This window comes from Sarcophilus harrisii, chromosome 4 (genome assembly GCF_902635505.1).
Source record: "Sarcophilus harrisii chromosome 4, mSarHar1.11, whole genome shotgun sequence".
Lineage (NCBI taxonomy): Eukaryota > Metazoa > Chordata > Mammalia > Dasyuromorphia > Dasyuridae > Sarcophilus > Sarcophilus harrisii.
Genome location: NC_045429.1, coordinates 305,945,357 through 305,967,470, shown reverse-complemented (window position 1 = coordinate 305,967,470; position 22,114 = coordinate 305,945,357). Strand labels below are relative to the sequence as shown.

At 34.4% G+C, this 22,114-nt stretch overlaps 1 protein-coding gene across 6 annotated transcripts in view; it reads right to left on the bottom strand.

Annotated features, from left to right (window-relative positions):
- The window catches only part of RPTOR (regulatory associated protein of MTOR complex 1), a 511,183-nt gene that overhangs the window by 115,308 nt on the left and 373,761 nt on the right, over nt 1–22,114 (bottom strand). For all 6 annotated transcript variants that reach the window (XM_031965593.1, XM_031965594.1, XM_031965596.1 and 3 more), the window contains one exon: nt 7,494–7,612. In XM_031965593.1, the coding sequence (XP_031821453.1) occupies nt 7,494–7,612 (119 nt within the window). The remainder of the gene's footprint in view (nt 1–7,493; nt 7,613–22,114) is intronic.

The window sequence follows — 22,114 nt, the reverse complement described above, 5'->3', positions numbered from 1 at the left end:
TTTGTAATAAGCTTATGTTCTATTTTGTTTTATGAGCCAATATGACAGATACGTAAACATATTAGTTGCTCTTGATCTAGTGTGAGACCTGAGCTAAAATCATGCCTTTGAGACTTTTCTTTCTAACTTAGAACCCTTAACTCTGTTCTTTAACTATTACTTCAAACCCCTCCTTTTACTTCTCTAGTTTTTTCCTAAGCAATCTTTCTCATACTGATTACACTCTCCTTCTTCTCCTATTCCACCACTTAGTGAATGAGTTATACTCTATATAATCCTCTATGCTTGAATCCTTTCTTCTTTGTTTTATTACCAATTAGACTGCCAAACCTCAGCTTTCAGTTACTTCCTTTCCTATTCATGTGCTGTTGACTCGAGCTGAAGAAAACCTCAAAATCAAGCCAACTGGGTCCATTATAAATATATATTACACAATCTCAATTGGACCGTCTTTGGAGAGGTAACTCATTTGTGTTTCTGGAATCAGCTGATTCTTCCACTCTCCACAGAGGAATTCCAAACTTATTCATATCTTTTCAAGGGCACTCATGGCACCTACTTCTGCTATCTTCCCAAGTAAGGACCTTGCTTTATAGTTCACCTACAAAATAAGATTCAGCTACCTGATTTGGTCTACTAAACTTTAGTGCTTCTCTTACCTCTAGGATCAAATATAAAACCTTGTGTGGCCATATAAAACCCTTTACAACCTTATCCCTTCCTATTTTTCTTAATTATGTCTTTCTTCCCTAGACTTTCTTGTTGTTTCTGACACATGGCATTGAACTCTTGGCTTTTCATTGGCTATCTTCCCATGTCTTGGAATGTTCTCTCTCACTTCTATCTCTGGTTTCAAGACTCAGCTCAAGGTCTGTCTTCTGTAGCAGGTCTTTCCAAGTCATCTTTCCTTCCCTTTTAAGATTATGTTCTCTATATATGTCTTATGTGTAAAATAATTGTGAATTATTTTCTCCTCCAGAACTGTCTGAGGGCACAGACTGAGTTTTTACATCTCTTAATAACCCCAGTTTTTAGTACAAGGTAATAGAGTACTTAGCTCAAATAAAAGAGGCTTGTTAACTGAACAAAAAGTACTAACTCTGTGATGCTGGACAAATAATTTAACTTTTCAATAGCCCCAGGCAATTCCTTTAAGACTTAGATAATAAATATGTCACTCATCAAGTATTTTGGGCAAAAATAGTCCCTGTCCTATAGGGCTTGTATTCTACAATGGGAGAAAAACATGAAAATTACATACAAGATGCATAGAGAAAAGATGGAGAGTAGTCTCAGAGGTACTAATAAGAAGGGAGGGAGAGGACTGTGAGAGATATCTTTTTTTTTTTTTTTTTCCATTTGAATCATAGAAGCTTTTTATTGGCAATGCAAAATGGAAAGAAAAAGACTAAAATATGATTTATCTACAAGGAAAGGAAATCAACTTGTACCCTAGAAAAAATATTCTGTAATGATCAACATACTCTAACTTGGAAAAAGATGTTATTATTGTTTTTTTTATTTTTATTTTTTATTTATTTTTTTTTTATTTAATAGCCTTTAATTTACAGGATATATACATGGGTAACTTTACAGCATTAACAATTGCCAAACCTCTTGTTCCAATTTTTCACCTCTTACCCCCCCCCACCCCCTCCCCTAAATGGCAGGATGACCAGTAGATGTTAAATATATTAAAATATAACTTAGATACACAATAAGTATACATGACCAAAACATTATTTTGCTGTACAAAAAGAATCAGACTCTGAATTATTGTACAATTAGCTTGTGAAGGAAATCAAAGATGCAGGTGTGCATAAAATATAGGGACTGGGAATTCAATGTAATGGTTTTTAGTCATCTCCCAGAGTTCTTTTTCTGGGTATAGCTAGTTCAGTTCATTACTGCTCCATTAGAAATGATTTGGTTGATTGTGAGAGATATCTTGTGAAAGATTAGACAAGTTTAGTCTTGAAGAAAATTAGGGACACTAAGAAGTGAATTAGAGAGCAAGCATTCTCAGTCCAGGGAGCAGTCAGTGCAGAGGAATCACAAGTTGTTCAATTTGGTTGTAGAGTATGTTAGAAGGGAATCAGGATCAATTAAGATGGAAAGGTAAGTCTCTAAAGGGTTGTAAATGATCTCTTGTCGAGATTTTTCTTTTGATCTTTGAGTCAATTGGAAAACACTGGATTTTATTTATTATGGGGGTATTATTATGGGAGGTATTCTAAAATCCAATACTTTGAGAAAATCACTAGGGTTGTGGTGGTGGGTGCAATGGCATAGAGTGGAGAGTGTGGTAGGGAAATCAAGGAGGAGGTTTCTGCATCCATTTAGGCAATAAGGTCTGAAGTACAGCAATTGCTGTGAGAATAAAGAGAAGAGATGTATCTATGAAATATTAGGAAGAGATGACAAAACTTGGCAAAAGAAGGAAGAGTCAGACCAATAGTGCAGCAATATTCCTGGGAGACTGGGAAGATGGGGGGGGGGGGCTATCAGTAATATGCAAGTTCACAAGAAAGAGTGTAAATTCTTTTCAGTACACAGAATCTGGATTAGTAAAGGGAGCTTCCACTTGGAGAATTCCTCAGTCTAATGGAATCAAAGGCTTGAGAACCCAAATTAATTGTCTTAAGAGTTATTTGATTAGATGCAAGTATTCTCTCTCCTACTATAATGTTAGCTCCTATAAGTAAGCTATTTATTTACCTTTTTTAAAAGCTCTCAAAGTTCTGAGCACAATGTTATACATGATGTATAGTTAATAAATATTGACTAAATATGTGAGGTAGTATTCTAATCTTTCAAGGTACAATAATAAGGCAGTACAAAAGGTTTTATATGTCAGGGATTTGCACCCATAGTTTGTAAATTTGCCAAGCACTTCTAAATTTGGAATGTAAAATTGAAAAACCTAAATCATTTCTGTATATACATATATGTAAAACTTTGACATATACAAGAAAAATTATTTCCAACAAATTTGAAGGGTAAAAATAACAATGGGAAAACTGTTTCCAAGTGCAGAAGGATCCAATTAAGATTACTAGAGGTTCATCAGAATTTCCAAGTAAGATGATAATAGGTGATAACTTAATTTGAATGTCATATTGTAAATAAACAGTAAACTATGATGTGAGCACATTTAGAACATATCCTATTATGCATTTATTTCTTTTTCTTGTCTTTTCCCTCCTTAACTCTAGCTTTGCTCACAGCAGTTGTGTAGACATTAATGTCTACTTGGCACTATGTCTATATTTCTTCTAAGTGTTTTTTGGTGTGTTCTTGTCTCTGGCTCTTTTTCTTCTCCTTTCTTTCTCTTTCCCACTCTACCATCTGTCTTTCTTCTTTAATATGCCATTATATGAAACCGAAATGTATTTTTCATTATTTGTTTTACTCAATAGATTTTATGTTCTCAACTCTTAATTTGAAAAGCTGAAGAGTAGTATGTTTTATATTTTTCTCTTTGAAAAAGAATTTCTCAATGCTGGAATAGAAAAAAGTCACCTCTATTTGGGTGTTGTTCTTCATATAATTTTGGCTTTTCAAGTTACTTAAATTTCTTTCACTTAGATTGACAGAGCAGAAAGATGATTCTCTTAAGTGTTCTGGGTGGGAGGGCCCATCTGTGATGAAAAAATCAAGTACATATAATCCATAATAGAAATTTCCAGGTTGACTTATTATCAGATAATATTTTAGAAGAATGCCGTCTTTTTAATGGCAGGGGATTCAGAGAAAAATGTCCTGTGAAAGCATTTATTTTCTATTTCTAGGATGCAGTACCATCTCTCAGAGGATCCTAAAATTTTATGCCCCAAAGGGGTCATCAAGGTTATCTGGTTCAAGCCTCTCATTTTACAGGTGAAAAAACTAAGGTCCAGAAAGGGTTTGCCCAGCCTGAAGAAATCAAAATTTACATCTGCATTATTCTTATTCTTTTTAAATGGAAAGAGAATAATTGCTAGGATAAAATATTAAAACTTGGTTCACAATCCTGCATGTGATGCAGTTTATTTATGCTTATTAGTCAGAAAGCTAAATAATTAGCATTATTAATCAGAAATGAAAAGTCAATTTTCATTATGCATGCTCATTTAAAAAAAACACAGGGGGTGCTTATGGGTACACAGGATGTCACTTTAATTGTAGATGATGCAATAGTTCTCTTGCAACAACTAGTTCAGGCTGACTGCACAGCTTTATATGTGCTGACATAATCTGATATAGTACTGAAAAACATGGGAACTCCTTCAGCCTTACTTCTTCTCTGAACAACAACAGTATATCCTTCCTGCTGGAGATAATTTCTATATGAAATATTTCTTCCTTCCATGTTTCTGATAGGAGCTGAAACTGATTTTGATCTCTGAACAGTTGGAAAAAATGGCACGCAGGAGACTGGGCAGGACAGAGACAATAGAACACAAACATAAGCTGTGGCAAGTCAAAGTCACAATGTCAGTGTGTTGTAAGAACATAGAATCACAGCTATTGAGCTGGACCCAGGGGCCCTCTAATTTCTTTTCCTTCCCCTGCCCCCTTCACCTCTGCTTCTTTCTTTCTACAATTAAGGACTCATTTGTAAAATGAGTTGTGGGAAGTGGACGAGATTTTGAATCAGGGTATTTAACTGGGTTTCAAATCCCATGTTATTAATTATATCTGTGTGACCCTGCGCAGTTCATTCAATTTCTTTGGGCCTTAGTTTGCTGGGTAAGACCTCAAAGGTATTTTTAGCTCCAAATTCTATGATCTCATGTACCACCCACTTGGTTTCTAAGCAATGAGAAGATAAGACTAAGTTACATGGAGTCTTATAATAGGAAAGTATTATATTCTTATATTGATGACCAGGTCAAAGTTGTTAGCTATCACAATGAAACTGAAATGAAACTCTATAATTAAAAAAAAAATTCATATAAAAATCTTTCTTAACTTACTAAATGGATGACTCACCTTAAAGAAATTGCTTTCTTACTAAAGTATGCCATAACTATGTTTTATTGGGGAAAGGTAATAAGCATTCATACAGCACCTACTATGTGCTAGGCAGTGTGCTCAGTCTTAATTATTTATAATATTTCCATATCTTAGTTGATCTTTATAACGATTTAGTGAGGTAGATATTATTATCTCCATTTTACAATTGAGAAAACTTAGGAAGATAGAGGTTAAGTGACTTCCCAGGATCAAATAGTTGGTGTTTGAGGTGAAATTTGAACTCAGGTCTTCCTGACTCTAGTTGTACTATCTGGCTGCCTAGAATGTTAAATGAACTTCTTGAAGGCAAGAATTACATATTATAATCCAGATGCCAACAGTAATGATTTATAATGTCAAAGTCTTAGTCATTAAAATCCCTTCACCTAATTTTATATTCTACTTCTGCCATACCCATGATGATCATACCCTTCATTTTGTGATCACCAACAAAATATGCCATTTTTATGTTTAAGAATTCTACAATTCCTTTTTATGATCATAATATTTAATCAGGCCATCACTTCCTAAGGTTTATGACCTCTAACCCTGTTCTTTTTCTTCCCTGTGACCTCTAATCCTTCAAACTCCAGATCTTTTCTAGGCTATCACCTTTATTATACTCTCCATATTTTCTTAATGATCCAATGGTGAAGTAGTTGACCTCTATGTTATTCTCTATTCTTCAATCTCTTTCTTCCTAATCCTGCTACCAACCATTTATCTGCTGCCAATCATTTATTGAAAAACTCTGATATTGGGTTCCTCATGCCAGGCTGATGATTACTCATCATGGATTACGCTGCCTCCTTGGTTTCTATAAACATGTTGTGGAATGAAGCTGCAGAAAATCACTAAAACCACAATATGTTATCTGTCCTCAATTGGACTCTACCTGCAACAAAGCAATCCTACACCTTCTTTATTCATGAAGCACCTCATCCACTATTCCAAAAACAGAAATTCCAGACGTTTTCATTCTTTTTCAAGGTACCCACAACACTCTCTCTTCCATTCTCTTAGCTGTGAACTTTACTGGATACTTTACCTCAAAATCTGAAGCTGTTTGCTCTTTCTCCTCTTCTTCATCCAAGATTACTCAGAAATCTTCCCCAACTTTTAATTCCTCCTTGATTCTCAGAAAGAGGTAGTTTTCAGGATAATGCTCTCTCCCCTGACTCTCTTTTGCTGGATCTTTATCCAGGTTATTCCCCACCACCCATGGGTGTTCCCCAGTGCGCTCTCCTGGCCTTTCCTCTTTTCTTCTTTTGTTTTATCTCTTTTGATGACTACATTTGATGACTGGTCATTTGGTGACTCTTATTACCATTTCTATGAAGATGATTCCCAGCTCTAATTTCCTGAGCTCCAATCCTACGTCTCCAATTTAATATTAGACATTTCTTATTGTCTATACTGTAGGCATGCCAATCTCAACATGTTCAAAACAAAACTCATATTTTCCCCCCTGTACATAAGTTCTTTATTACTTTGAGAAATATCACTATTCTCCAAGTTAGCAAGGCTCACAATGAGTTTGATGATCTGGCATCTTAACTCCTCACTGTAATTCATTCACATGGCTAATTTGTTGCTAAATTTTGCTTATAGCCTTCACATCTCGTGTGTGTGTGTGTGTGTGTGTGTGTGTGTGTGTATGTGTGTGTGTGTAAAATTTTTCCTTTCTATACATACAACTACCACCTTAGGTCAAGCACTTATCATCCCTCAACTAGACCATTTTAAAAGCTTTCTAATTCCATTCAAATACCAAAGTTATTTTCCTAAAGAATAGAAATATACTAGGAATAGTAACTGTGTTACTCCCTGTTTCCCAACTCTTCAAGAAACTGTAGTGGCTCCCTACTATCTATGGGATCAATTATAAAATTTTCCTGTCTTCCTCTCTTCTGCTTCTCCCCCATTTACGATCCATCTATCTTGAAGGATCATGGTACATAATTTCTCTTATTAGAACGTGAGATCCCTGGGGGCAGGTATTGTATTTTTCTCTTTCTTTGTATTTCCAGCACTAAGGACAGTGTCTGGTCCATATTGCTGGCTTAATAAATGTTTGTTGAATATTTACTTATCGTTCTAACATGGATCAAAATATAGTTTGGTTATGGAAAATTAATTTGGTTCAAGAAGAATTCAAATCACATTTCTTGCTTCTGTGAGATATGGCCAATGAATGATTGTGCTTCTTATCAGGGAGGGATCTAGATTTGATGGGAAGAAGGTGTTGGAGGGTTGGAGTGAGACGGGAAAAGAGGAGAAACAATGAGTCACTGAGAAATAACACTCAGTAAGTATACAAAAAAGAAAAGAGCAACAATGAGTCTTTGGATTCACAATGTCTGAGTCAGGATTTTTACCCATAGATTACTACTAATTTTATATAGGCCTCAAGTCTCTTAAAAAAACACTCACAAAAACATGAAAAACAGAATTCAAGATCTTTAATAAAAGTAATTCTGGACCAATGGGCCTACCTTATAGGCGATGCTGTTGAGCACTTTCATAGCCAAATCTGAAACATCTGGATATGGGTCAGCAGCCAGATGTAGTAGGACTCTCCAAATTTGTGTGTAAACACTATTGAAGGAAACTCCTAATTAAAAACAAACAAACAAAAAAGAAATGTTGGAATTAGATTACTTTTTGGTAGTTCCTCTTCTGAAGTCTCAAGGGAAAGTAAATTTCTTGCAAAATGACAATACTGGAAAGAGTTAAGCAGTGACAAAAGATTTCAGTATTATGTTCTTGAATAGGGCTTGGGAATTAAGAAATCCTAAATCAACAAGACAGCAGAGTGTGAAACTGGCTGATGCAATCTATTTGTTAAGCTTGTATTTGATTTCTTAAGGTTGAAAATTTAGGGTTAAAAAGCAGAGAGAAAAAAGAAGAAATATCCTCATTTTATAAGATAGCTTAGTTTTTCTGAGATTGATAATGAAAGGAATAATAATTTTACTATATTTTATATATACTTCATCTGATAAGGGTAATTCCATAAATTAAAACATGCTCTTTAGATGTCATTATTTTGTATATCTCAATGCTTCAAATTTGTCCTTCACCCTTTCAAAACAATGAGCAGATTGTTTTCATGAAAATTAAGAAAGAAGACAATCTTCCCTAGGCTCCAACTTTTGGGGGTTGTGCCTTGGTGAACTTAGATTGTACCTTGGACAATAGATATTTCTGAGGTTCTACCTGAAGACTTTTGGTTTGATAGGATCAGCAAGAACTGATACCTCTATGGGAAGAGGTTTACTTCTACTTCATGATGAGGCATAGGAATGAGATGTTGAACATTTCAATTTGTTAATTTAAAATACATTTATTCTCTTTACTTAATCCAACTAGTTTTACTAAGTGTTATCAGAAAGGAAAAAAGGAGTAGAAGTCATGGTTACTGTCTTTAAGGTGGACCTGTTGGGAAGAAAAGAAACTCTGAGTAGGATTTTAATAAGCTAAGAGAGGAAAGGGCAATTCTAGGAAGGGGCAGCAATTTCAACAAAGAATGAAGCAGAAATGGATTTGGACTTTTCACAGAATATTTACAGACTTATTCACATGATAAATCCATCTGGTTGGAGTAGACTTCAAGTTGGATTACAGTAAGAGACAAAGTTGAATAGACAAAATTTACTCTTTCTTCTACAGCCCATTGCCTAAGTTGGGAGATAAGCAATTTACTTGTTGAAATGAAGAGCTCTGGTTCATTACTGAAAAGAATATTAAAACAAAACTAAAAATGTGTGATATTAAATGGATAACTAATTAGCAGAGTGCTAGTGAATCTTTCTGATGTGTTTGGTAGATATTTAAATGTAATAAGTTTTTTAGCAGATGTTATCTTGAATGGATTCTATACCTGTTGCTCTCCAACTTTAGCCTATATTTAACAATTTGTAAACTCAACATTATCATCCTGTTTTCAATCTTACTGTAATAATTTTTATGTACAAGGTAGGACAATAATGGAGTGAGATTACGTTTAAAAAGTAAGAATACCAGAACTTAAGCAGGCAAATTAATATTTGCTCTCTTCAAAGTAGAAGACCTTGGAAACTATGCATTTATTTCAATCATTCTTCATTGATCAAAACACTTTTGGATTTCCTCTATTGGAATTATCATTAGAGTCTGAAGAAAATCCCTAATAGTGGCAAATTGTTGTCCTTTTTGGGTAGATTTTATGTTTGATAATCATTACAAGTGATTTGAAAGCAAATATAGAGACTAAGGTAAACAATCAAACTGAATAATGACATTTGGGCCTCCTGGTCAATTACTATTATGAGGATAGATGTTTATATATAGTATAAACTGTCACTAATATTCCCAGAGTTTATGTTTATTTAATCACTGACAGGTTAAAACTCCCCCTTTTCCAACAACTCCCAATATTCATTTTGAAGCTGACATACATTACTGTTTTAGTTGGTTATATACCTTGCATTCAAATTTTCTCCCTAGTCTTATTACATAAGTATGTTAACTAAGCAAAATGCATTTTTTTCCAGTACTATGATACATAAATATGTAAAATACTTCAGAAGAATTAAACAACAAATTTGGACTTTAGTTATTGAACAAATATTGAAAATTTTCACCCTAGAAATTAGAAGATATTAAATTATATTGAAATTAATCAATTTAAATCACTGCATCATTTACTTTCCACTAATCCTTTGATATAGTCTCAATTTGGGAGTAAAAGGTAGTTGGAAAAACAGGAAAAATATGTGGAAATATCATCATCCTGAAAATTATCCAGCTCAAAGAAGAATTTTCCTGAAAAACAGAAAAAGAATCTGTCAAAACAGTTTAAAGAACAGTTGGAAAATCCTCTAAAATCCACCTTTCTCTCTTAGCAGGGGGTCTTTTAAGGTGTCTGCTTCTGAGATACAAGTTATATTAAGACGACCAGGAAACTGCTACATTGTGATTTCATTTAAGAAGGAAAGACAAATGTAGGGAGGAGAGTCACCTATTACAATATACAGAAGGGATGGGGTAGGTGAATTGGATTATACATGTATTAAGTATAGCAGTCAATCATCAAAAATAAAAATAAAACCAAAAGACTCAGTTATTTGATTCCTCTTCACTATAAGAACATAAGGATTATTTTTAAAGGATGTCTCAAACTCATTAGAAGTGGTGCTTTAGGTTTAATTCCCCTCTTTCTTTTTCTTTTGGTTGAAAATGAAAATGTGGTTTATAGTCCTGATTCAGTTCAGTGATGCATCTGAAGCAGCATATAGTAAGCCTGTATTTCTATGACAGTGAAAATGTTGTAAGGAACAGCTCACGTGCTAACAATCTCAGTTTGACTTCACATAATAAATCCTCTGCTTTTAAAAACATGGGAGAGTGAGAGAAAGACTAAAAAATATATAGGATTATAAGAGCAGGAAAAAGGAGGAGTTTAAATTAGATGATCTCTATGATCCCTTCCAGTTCTAGAAGTATCCCATAACTGATGGTATATGTGAATAAGCAAATTTAAAATGAGCACTATCAATGGAAGTGAACAGTTTGAAAAGTAGACTAAAAAAACTGAGATGATGATGAGGGGAAAGACAGTATAGTTTTAGTGACCATTGGAAGACACTGACTTTTCTTGCAGAATATTCTGACTTTATTATGGAAGAACTCATAATTCAATTCAAATAATTAGTGATTTTTAAATCACTTTCCCTGACTACAGTGATGGGCACAGTTGTTCATTATGATAAGATATAAATGAGGAAAATGAAAAGGAACTAGTATCTAATCCTTTTTTTTTTTTTTTTCCCTGCAACATTTTCACTCCCTGGGTCACTTATAGCAACTATCATGAATTAAAATATGGTGTTTCCAAAAACAGACACAATTCATATCACACACATCAGAGCAGTAGCAACACAGATTGGGAGCTAGACATAACTAACTCTAGTCTTTCCTAAGTGGTAGGCATTCTTAAATGCTGCCTTACACACACACACACACAAATCCAACAACCAGGATACTAGGATGGATATGAGCTGCTAGATGTTGAGAAAGGGCTTTGGTATCAGAAAGCAGTTGAAACCCCTAAGGGACCTGAAAGTTCTGAAAACATTTCCATGTGTAAAATGATACAAGATTCACCAGATGGTTTTTAGGTTTATACTTGAGAGCTCTGGCCAGAAGTGTTTCAGTCAGCTGATCTGGAACTATTTATCACCAGAGAATTCAGGGAAGTGCAAGGGGGCTGTCCATTATTTTTCTGAAAAACAGATGGTTCAGATTCAACTGTTGACAGAAATCTACAAATTTATTTGGGAAGAAATATAGTACAGTGGAATGAAGGCGGGGTTGATCAAGGATCTCAGTTCAAAACCCACTCTATCACTTTTTGGGCAAGTCATAGTTCCTATTTAGACATCAGTTTCTTAATTTATAAAATGAGGAGTATGTCATAGATGACCTCTAGATGACTTTTTTAGTTCTAAATCATTAGTCCTAAGTGAAGGGTTTTTCAATTCCTCAAAAGAATTAGCAATAAGCTTTGAGATTATGGTCCTTAAATTGACATTTTTCTCTGTTTCCATGAGGTAATCAGAATGGTAAGGTATTCTTTTCTTTCTTTTTTTTTTTTAATTATAATAACTTTTTATTGACAGAACCCATGCCAGGGTAATTTTTTACATTATCCCTTGCACTCACTTCTGTTCCGATTTTTCCCCTCTCTCCCTCTACTCTTTCCCCTTGATGGCAAGCAGTCCTATATATGTTAAATATGTCGCAGTATATCTTAGATACAATATATGTGTGCAGAACCGAATAGTTCTCTTGTTGCACAGGGAAAATTGGATTCAGAGGGTAGAAATAACCTGGGAAGAAAAACAAAAATGCAAACAGTTTACATTCATTTCCCAGTATTATTTCTTTGGGTGTAGCTGCTTCTGTCTATCACTGATCAATTGAAACTGAGTTAGGTCTCTTTGTCAAAGAAATCCACTTCCATCAGAATACATCTTCATACTGGAAACTGAGTGGATGCCCATCAGTTGGAGAATGGCTGAATAAATTGTAGTATATGAATATTATTGTTCTGTAAGAAATGACCAACAGGATGATTTCAGAAAGACCTGGAGAGACTTACACGAACTGATGCTGAGTGAAATGAGCAGGACCAGGAGATCATTATATACTTCAACAACAATACTATATGATGACCAGTTCTGATGGACCTGGCCATCCTCAGCAATGAGATCAACCAAATCATTTCTTTTTTTTTTTTTAAATTTAATAGCCTTTTATTTACAGGATATATGCATGGGTAACTTTATACAGCATTAACAATTGCCAAACCTCTTGTTCCAATTTTTCACCTCTTACCCCCCCACTCCCTCCCCTAGATGGCAGGATGACCAGTAGATGTTAAATACATTAAAATATAAATTAGATACACAATAAGTATACAGGAGCAAACTGTTATTTTGCTGTACAAAAAGAATCAGACTCTGAAATATTGTACAATTGGCTTGTGAAGGAAATCAAAAATGCATGCGTACATAAATATAGGGATTGGGAATTCAATGTAATGGTTTTTAGTCATCTCCCAGAGTTCTTTTTCTGGGCATAGCTGGTTCAGTTCATTACTGCTCCATTGGAAATGATTTGGTTGATCTCGTTGCTGAGGATGGCCTGGTCCATCAGAACTGGTCATCATATAGTATTGTTGTTGAAGTACATAATGATCTCCTGGTCCAGCTCATTTCACTCAGCATCAGTTCGTGTAAGTCTCTCCAGGCCTTTATGAAATCATCCTGTTGGTCATTTCTTACAGAACAATAATATTCCATAATATTCATATACCACAATTTATTCAGCCATTCTCCAACTGATGGACATCCATTCAGTTTCCAGTTTTTAGCCACTACAAAAAAGTTTGTGCACTGCCACAAACATTCGTGCACATACAGGTCCCTTTCCCTTCTTTATAATCTCTTGGGATATAATCCCAGTAGTAACACTGCTGGATCAAAGGGTATGCACAGTTTGATAACTTTTTGAGCATAGTTCCAAACTACTCTCCAAAATGGTTGGATTCGTTCACAACTCCACCAACAATGCATCAATGTCCCAGTTTTCCCACATCCCCTCCAACAATCATCATTATTTTTTCCTGTCATCTTAGCCAATCTGACAGGTGTGTAGTGGTATCTTAGAGTTGTCTTAATTTGCATTTCTCTGATTAATAATGACTTGGAGCATCTTTTCATATGACTAGAAATAGTTTCAATTTCTTCATCTGAGAATTGTCTGTTCATATCCTTTGACCATTTTTCAATTGGAGAATGGCTTGATTTTTTATAAATTAGAGTTAATTCTCTATATATTTTGGAAATGAGGCCTTTATCAGAACCTTTGACTGTAAAAATATTTTCCCAGTTTATTGCTTCCCTTCTAATCTTGTCTGCATTAGTTTTGTTTGTACAAAAACTTTTCAGTTTGGTATAATCGAAATTTTCTATTTTGTGATCAGTAATGAACCAAATCATTTCCAATGGAACAGTGATGAACTGAACCAGCTACACCCAGAGAAAGACCTGTGGGAGATGACTAAAAAACATTACATTGAATTCCCAATCCCTATATTTATGCCCACCTGCATTTCTGATTTCCTTCACAGGCTAATTGTACAATATTTCAGAGTCTGATTTTTTTTGTACAGCAAAATAACGGTTTGGTCATGTATACTTATTGTGTATCTAATTTATATTTTAATATATTTAACATCTACTGGTCATCCTGCCATCTGGGGGAGGGGGTGGGGGGGGTAAGAGATGAAAAATTGGAACAAGAGGTTTGGCAATTGTTAATGCTGTAAAGTTACCCATACATATAACCTGTAAATAAAAGGCTATTAAATAGAGAAAAAAAAAAAAGAAAAAAATAATAAATAAATAAATAAACTTACTGAAGAATAATAAAAAAAAAAAGAATACATCTTCATACAGTATCGTTGTTGAAGTATATAATGATCTCCTGGTTTTGCTCATTTCACTTAGCATCTGTTCATGTAAGTCTCTCCAAGCCTCTCTGTATTCATCCTGCTGGTTATTTCTTACAGAACAATAATATTCCATAACATTCATATGCCACAATTTACCCAACCATTCTCCAATTGATGGGCATCCATTCATTTTCCAGTTTCTAGCCACTACAAACAAGGCAGCCACAAACATTTTGGCACATACAGGTCTCTTTCTCTTCTTTAGTATCTCTTTGGGGTATAAGCCCAGTAGTAGCACTGCTGGATCAAAGGGTATGCACAGTTTGATAACTTTTGGGGCATAATTCCAGATTGCTCTCCAGAATGGTTGTATTTGTTCACAACTCCACCACAATGTCCCAGTTTTCCTGCATCCCCTCCAACATTCATCATTATTTTTTCCTGTCATCTTAGCCAATCTGACAGGTGTGTAGTGGTATCTCAGAGTTGTCTTAATTGCATTTCTCTGCAATAGTGATTTGGAACACGCTTTCATATGAGTGGTAATAGTTTCAATTTCATCATCTGAATATTGTCTGTTCATATCCTTTGACCATTTATCAAATGGAGAATGGCTTGATTTCTTATAAATTAGAGTCAATTCTCTATATATTTTGAAAATATGGCCTTTATCAGAACCTTTAACTGTGAAGATGTTTCCCCAGTGTGTTGCTTCCCTTCTAATCTTGTTTGCATTAGTTTTGTTTGTACAAAGGCTTTTTAACTTGATATAATCAAAATTTTCTATTTTGTGATCAGTAATGGTCTCTAGTTCATCTTTGGTCACAAATTTCTTCCTCCTCCAGAAGTCTGAGAGATAAACTATCCTATGATCCTCTAATTTATTTATAATCTTGTTCTTTATGCCTAAATCATGGATCCATTTTGATCTTATCTTGGTATATGGTATTAAGTGTGGGTCCATGGTAAGGTATACTTTTCTCCCACCTCAAAAACATATTATAGAAAGCTGTGGGGTCTGGCTTTGGCTCATGGAATTTGTGTTACCATTTCCTAATTCCTGGGTTTTAGGGAGTATATGACTTGCTTCCTCCTCTTCATAGGGTAATACAAACTTTACTCCAAAACTAGTTCTTTTAGCAGGAAGAGATGATGTCTGACAGTTTATATTCTCTTACTATTCACTACCTGCTGGGAACTACTGTCCCTTTTCAATACATGGAAGAATTAAATTGCTCACATGGGGAATAGAATGTCTTCTATTCTCTCTAATCACAGACAGCCAACATGCCTCACATAATCTTTTCAGCAAAGATCTTCAGTCTCACAATGACACGCTTAATGATGGCCTTTAATCATGGGTTTTTGCTATAAAAACATAATTAATCTTGTGGCATCGGAAAACAATGTTGTTCATTTTCTCAGTACTCTTTTCCGACATGAAGAGATCAGATTAATGGGTTGTAAAACCTTCCCTTCAAATATTCTTCAGTTCCTTCTACAGAAGTACTGGTTATATTCCTCCTTAGTGAACAAGCATTCCCCTCCTAGAGGCTTGAAACCAACATCTTTTATAACTGGAGCAAAATAAGCCAGTAATTTAGAAAGCACAATTATAGGACCTTTAGAATTATAGAATGGTTTGGCATTAACATAGCTTAGGGTCTTTTCTTTAAAAAAAAAAAAAAAAAAAAAAAAAAAAAAGAGCACCCATGAAAGTTTGAAAAGAAAAAAAAAAGGAACAGTGCTATCACTATAGATTCAAATAGTCATTGATGTTAAAATAAGACAAGACACCCAGTAAGTGTGTCTTGATGAAAACTGAAAGAAGGCTGACTTGGAGTGGCATAAAATGTTTAAGGAGAAGGATTCCATATACAGTTGGTAACTATGATGAATAGTGGCAGGAAGGATAGGAAATGGTGGGCATTTAAACATGATTCCTATAGAATCCCCAAAAGATCATGCTCCTACAAACACTATTCAGAAATCAATCTGATGCAGTTATAAGTTTAGAGCTCTTTTAAAAAGTCCTTGTAGGGGAAAATACTTGTAAAAGCAAATTAAATCCAATGGCTTATTCTAACTAGTCTATTGTAAAATATATTCAAATAAATGTGCCATTTAAAATGGTATTAGATTCAGTACAAAGTCATTTCATTTCATCCCACTTCTATCCCGTTATTTCTTGGACCATCTATTTTTGGACAAGGATTTTTATTTATGAACAGCATATTTAACTGTTTTGAATACTGTCATTCATTAAACAAATCCCTGGAAGTGGAATTAAACTGATTTGTTAACATCCATTAGAGAAAGGTGAGGAATCATTACCAATAAACATTTACTGAGCACATGTTAATGAAAGGCATTGTGCTAGTCAATTGAGGATACACTGAAATATAAAATAGAGACTCTTCTCTTCATGAGTCCAAAATATAATTTGACAAACAAAAACCAACAGACAACATATGCTCAATGCCAAATGACTGATGGTAAGTAATGAATCATTTCAGAGGAGAGAACGCAGTGGATTGGTCAGCCAAAAAAAAAAAAAAAAAAAAACTTCACCAAAGAAGCAGGAATTGAGGTGGACCTTGAAGGATAAATAAGAGGGGAAAAGAATTTTACAGAAAAAGAAAAATGACATGGGTTCACCAGACAAAGAGTAGGCTTGGTTTGATTGTAACACTAAGACTATCTAAAAGAGTAGGGGTAGATAAAATTGCAGGGAACCAGAATGTGAAAGGTCTTAAATGCTAAACTAAAAGCATTTGGTTCTAAGCAGTAGTGAGCCACTGAAGTTTTTGATGCAGAGAAGTGATGTATAAAATTGTATGGAAGGAGGATTAATCTGGTAGTGTTGTATAGGAGGGATTTTGGGAGAGGGGTGCTAGTGATTAGAGGTAAGGGACTAGTTGCTAGATCAATGTGAAGTGATAAGGGTTTGAATGAAACATTAGGAATTAAAAGCATTACTTAGAACTGAAGCATCAATGTAGAATGTGGGGAATGGGTATTGAAAAAGAGGGAGAGAAGAGGTTAAAAAAAATAGAGACTGATAGGCTTACAGCCTAGGGAACAGATAATGGTGCTAATTGTAATAAGAAGCCTACCATGAGGAACTTGCTTTGTTGATGGCTGAGGAAAAGGGTATGTAGGGAAAGAAGGAATGATAAGTTTGATGGGATGTTGAAGGGCTGCCTATCAGTTGGGGACTGGCTAAATAATCTATAGTATATGAATATAATGGAATATTATTGTTTTATAAAAAATGATGAGAAGGCTGACTTCTTTCTTTTTTATAGTTTTTTTTTTTTCTGGTCATACATGTATATTAACTTTTTAAATACACATTTCCTAATGAATTGTGTTGGGAGAGAAAAATCAGAACAAAGGGGAAAACCATAAGACAGGAAAAAAAAAAAAAAACAGAAAAAATAAGTGAACATAAGATTTGTTGATTTACACTCAATCTTCATAGTTCTCTTTCTGGATGCAGATGGCATTTTCTATCCAAAATTTATTGGGGTATCCTTGGATTACTAATCCACTGAGAAGAACCAAGAGTTGATTATTGTACAATCATGTTGATACAATATATTCCTGATTCTGCTTGTTTCACTTAGCATCAGTCTGTGTAAATCTTCCAGGGCCTTTCTAAAATCAGCTTGTTCATCATTTTTTATAGAACAATAATATTCCATTATTTTCATATACCATAACTTATTCAGCTATTCCCCAACTGATGGACATCTACTCATTTTCCAGTTCTTTGCCACCACAAAAAGAGCTGCTACAAACATTTTTGCATGTGTGGATCTTTTCCCTTCTTTTATGATTTCCTTGGGATACAGACCCAATAGTGATACTGTTAGGTCAAAGCGTATGCAGTTTTATAACCCTTTGGGTATAGTTACAAAAATAGTTCTCCAGAATGGTTGGATCATTTCACAATTCCATTAACAATGCATTAATGTCCCAGTTTTCCCATATCCCTTCCAATATTTATCAATATCTTTTCCTGTCATCTTAGTCAATTTGAGAGGTGTGAGATGGTAGTTCAGAATTATTTCAATTTGTGTTCCTCTAATAAATGGTGATTTAGAGAATTTTTTCATGACTTAGATGGCTTTAATTTCATCATCTGAAAATTGTCTGTTCATATCTTTTGACCATTTATCAATTGGGGAATAACTTGTATTTTTACAAATTTGATACAGTTCTTTATATATTTTAGAAATGAGGCCTTTATTAAAAACACTGGCTGTAAATTCCCCGCCCCCTCCCCCTCATCTTTGTACTTCCCTTTTAAACTTGTTTGCATTGGTTTTGTTTGTGCAAAACCTTTTTAATTTAATGTAATCAAAGTTGTTCATTTTTCATTCAAAAAGTTCTCTAGTTCTTCTTTGGTCATAAATTCCTCCCTTCTCTAGATATCTGACAAGTAAACTGTTCTTGACCAGGTTGATTTCCGAAAAGCCTAGAAAGACTTACAGAACTGATACTAAGTGAAATGAGTAGAACCAAGAGAACATTATACACAGCAAGAACAAGATTATGATCAACTGGGATGGACTTGGCTCTTTTCAAAAAATGAGGTCATTCAAGGTAATTCCAATACACTTGTGTTGGAAAAAGTTATCTGCACCCAGAGAGAGAACTATGGAGACAAAATGTGGATCAAAACATAATATTTTCACTTTTTGCCATTGTCTGCTTGCTTGTTTTTTCTTTCTCATGATTTTTCCCCCCTTTTTGATCTGATTTTATTTTTCTTTTTTTCTGCATAGCATGATGAATATGGAGATAGGTTTAAAAGAATTGCATATGTTACTTTAAATGGAATTTCTCTTTGCAACTCTGACTGTTGGATTTTGTTAGTGATATATAAGAATGCTGATGACTTATGTGGGTTTATTTTATAACCAGCAACTTTGCTAAAGTTGTGGATTATTTCTAATAACTTTTTAGCAGAATCTCTGGGATTCTCTAAGTATACCATCATGTCATCGGCAAAGAGTGATAATTTGGCTTCCTCATTGCCTATTCTTATTCCTTTTATCTCTTTCTCAGCTCTTATTGCTATAGCTAGCGTTTCTAATACAATATTAAATAGTAACGGTGATAGTGGGCAACCTTGTTTCACTCCAGATCTTATTGGGAATGGTTGCAGTTTGTCTCCATTACATATGATGCTTACTGATGGTTGTAAATAGATGCTGCTGATTATTTTAAGGAAAAGTCCATTTATTCCTATACTCTCAAGTGTTTTTAATAGGAATGGATGTTGGATTTTATCAAATGCTTTTTCTGCATCTATTGAGATGATCATATGGTTTTTGTTAATTTGGTTATTAACATGGCCAATTATATTGATAGTTTTCCTAATATTGAACCAGCCCTGCATTCCTGGTATAAATCCTACTTGATCATAGTGCATTATCTTGGAGATGATTTTCTGTAGTATTTTTGCTAATATCTTATTTAAGATTTTAGCATCAATATTCATTAGGGAGACTGGTCTATAATTTTCTTTCTCTGTTTTCAGCCTACCTGGTTTAGGTATCAGTACCATGTCTGTGTCATAGAAGGAATTTGGTAGGACTCCTTCATTCCCTATTTTATCAAATAATTTATATAGCATTGGGGCCAATTGTTCTTTAAATGTTTGGTAAAATTCACATGTAAATCCATCTGGTCCTGGGGATTTTTTCTTAGGGAGTTGTTTAATTGCCTGTTCTATTTCTTTTTCTGAAATGGGACTATTCAAGCAATTTACTTCTTCCTCTGTTAGTCTGGGAAGTCTGTATTTTTGGAGGTAGTCATCCATTTCACTTAGGTTATCAAATTTATTGGCATAAAGTTGAGCAAAATAACTCATTATTATTTCTCTAATTTCCTCTTCATTGGTGGAAAGTTCTCCTTTTCATTTTAAGACTACTAATTTCATTTTCCTCCCTCCTTTTTCTAATCAGACTTACCAAAGGCTTATCTATTTTATTGGCTTTTCATAGAACCAACTCTTAGTTTTATTAATTAGTTCAATAGTTTTTTACTTTCAATATTTTTAATTTCTCCTTTTAATTTTAGAATTTCCAATTTAGTATTTGATTGGGGTTTTTAATTTGGTCTTTTTAGTTTTTTAGTTGCAAGCCCAATTCATTAATCTTTTCTTTCTCTGTTTTATTCAAGTAAGCCTCTAAGGATATAAAATTCCCTCTTATTACCGCTTTGGCTGCATCCCACAAATTTTGGTATGATGTCTCATCATTGTCATTATCTTGACTGAAATTATTAATTGTATCTATAATTTGCTGCTTCACCCAATCATTTTTTAAGATGAGATTGTTTAGTTTCCAATTACTTTTGGTCTATTTCCCCTAACTTTTTGTTGAATGTAGTTTTATTGCATCATGATCTGAAAAGAAAGCATTTACTATTTCTGCTTTCTTGCATTTAATTTTGAGGTCTTTATGTCCTAATATATGGTCAATTTTGAATAGGTTCCATGAACTGCTGAGAAGAAAGTATATTCCCTTCTATCTCCATTCAATTTTCTCCAAAGATCCAACATACCTAATTTTTCTAATATTCTGTTTACTTCTTTAATTTCTTTCTTATTTGTTTTGTGGTTTGATTTGTCTAATTCTGAGAGTGCAAGGTTGAGATCTCCTACTATTACAGTTTTGTTGTCTATTTCTTCTTGCAACTCTCTTAACTTCTCCTTTAGGAAGCTGAGTGCCATACCACTTGGTGCATATATGTTTAATATTGATATTGCTTCGTTGTTTATGCTACCCTTTAGCAGGATGTAGTTTCCTTCCTTATCTCTTTTAATTAGATCAATTTTTACTTTTGCTTGATCTGAGATAAGGATGGCTACCCTCTTTTGACTTCACCTGAAGCATAATAGATTTTGCTCCAGCCTTTACCTTTACTCTATATGTATCCCCTGCTTTAAATGTGTTTCTTGTAAACAACATATTGTAGGGTTCTGACTTTTGATCCAGTCTGCTATCTGCCTCCTCTTTATGGGGAGTTCATCCCATTTACATTTACGGTTAGAATTACTAAATCTATTTCCTGCCATCCTAATAATCGAGTGGTTCAGTTCATTACTGCCCATTGGAACTGATTTGGTTGATCTCATTGCTGAGGATGGCCAGAGCATTAGAACTGGTCATCATATATGTTGTTGTTGAAGTATATAATGATCCCCTGGCCGTGCTCATTTCTGTGAGTTTGAATCTTGATTTTGCCCCTCACCTGGCGAGGTGTGACGAAGGCAAACCTTAGAATTGCTGAGCCACATTGATGCATTGTGGGTGGAGTTTGAAACTGAATCCAACCATTTTGGAGAGTAGTTTGGAACTATGCTCAAAAGTTATCAAACTTGCATACCCTTTGATCCAGCAGTGTTACTACTGGGATTATATCCCAAAGAGATTATAAAGAGGAAAGGGACCTGTATGTGCACGAATGTTTGTGGCAGCCCTTTTGTAGTGGCTAGAAACTGAAACTGAATGGATGTCCATCAGTTGGAGAATGGCTGAATAAATTGTGGTATATGAAAATTATGGAATATTACTGTTCTGTAAGAAATGACCAACAGGATGATTTCAGAAAGGCCTGGAGGACTTCAGAACTGATGCTGAGTGAAATGAGAGGACCAGGAGATCATTATATACTTAACAACAATACTAGATGATGACCAGTTCTGATGGATCAGGCCATCCTCATGCACGTAGATCAACCAAATCATTTCTAATGGAGCAGTAATGAACTGAGCTAGCTATGCCAGAAAATAACTCTGGGAGAGGACTAAAAACCATTACATTAAATTCCCAATCCCTATATTTATGCACACATGCATTCTTGATCTCCTTCACAAGCTAATTGTACAATAATTCAGAATCTGATTCTTTTTGTACAGCAAAATGATGTTTTGGTCATGTATACTTATTGTGTATCTAAGTTATATTTTGATATATTTAATATCTACTGTCATCCTGCCATCTGGGAGGGTGGGGGTAGAGGTGAAAAATTGGAACAAGAGGTTTGGCAATTGTTAATGCTGTAAAGTTACCCACGTATATATCCTGTAAATAAAAG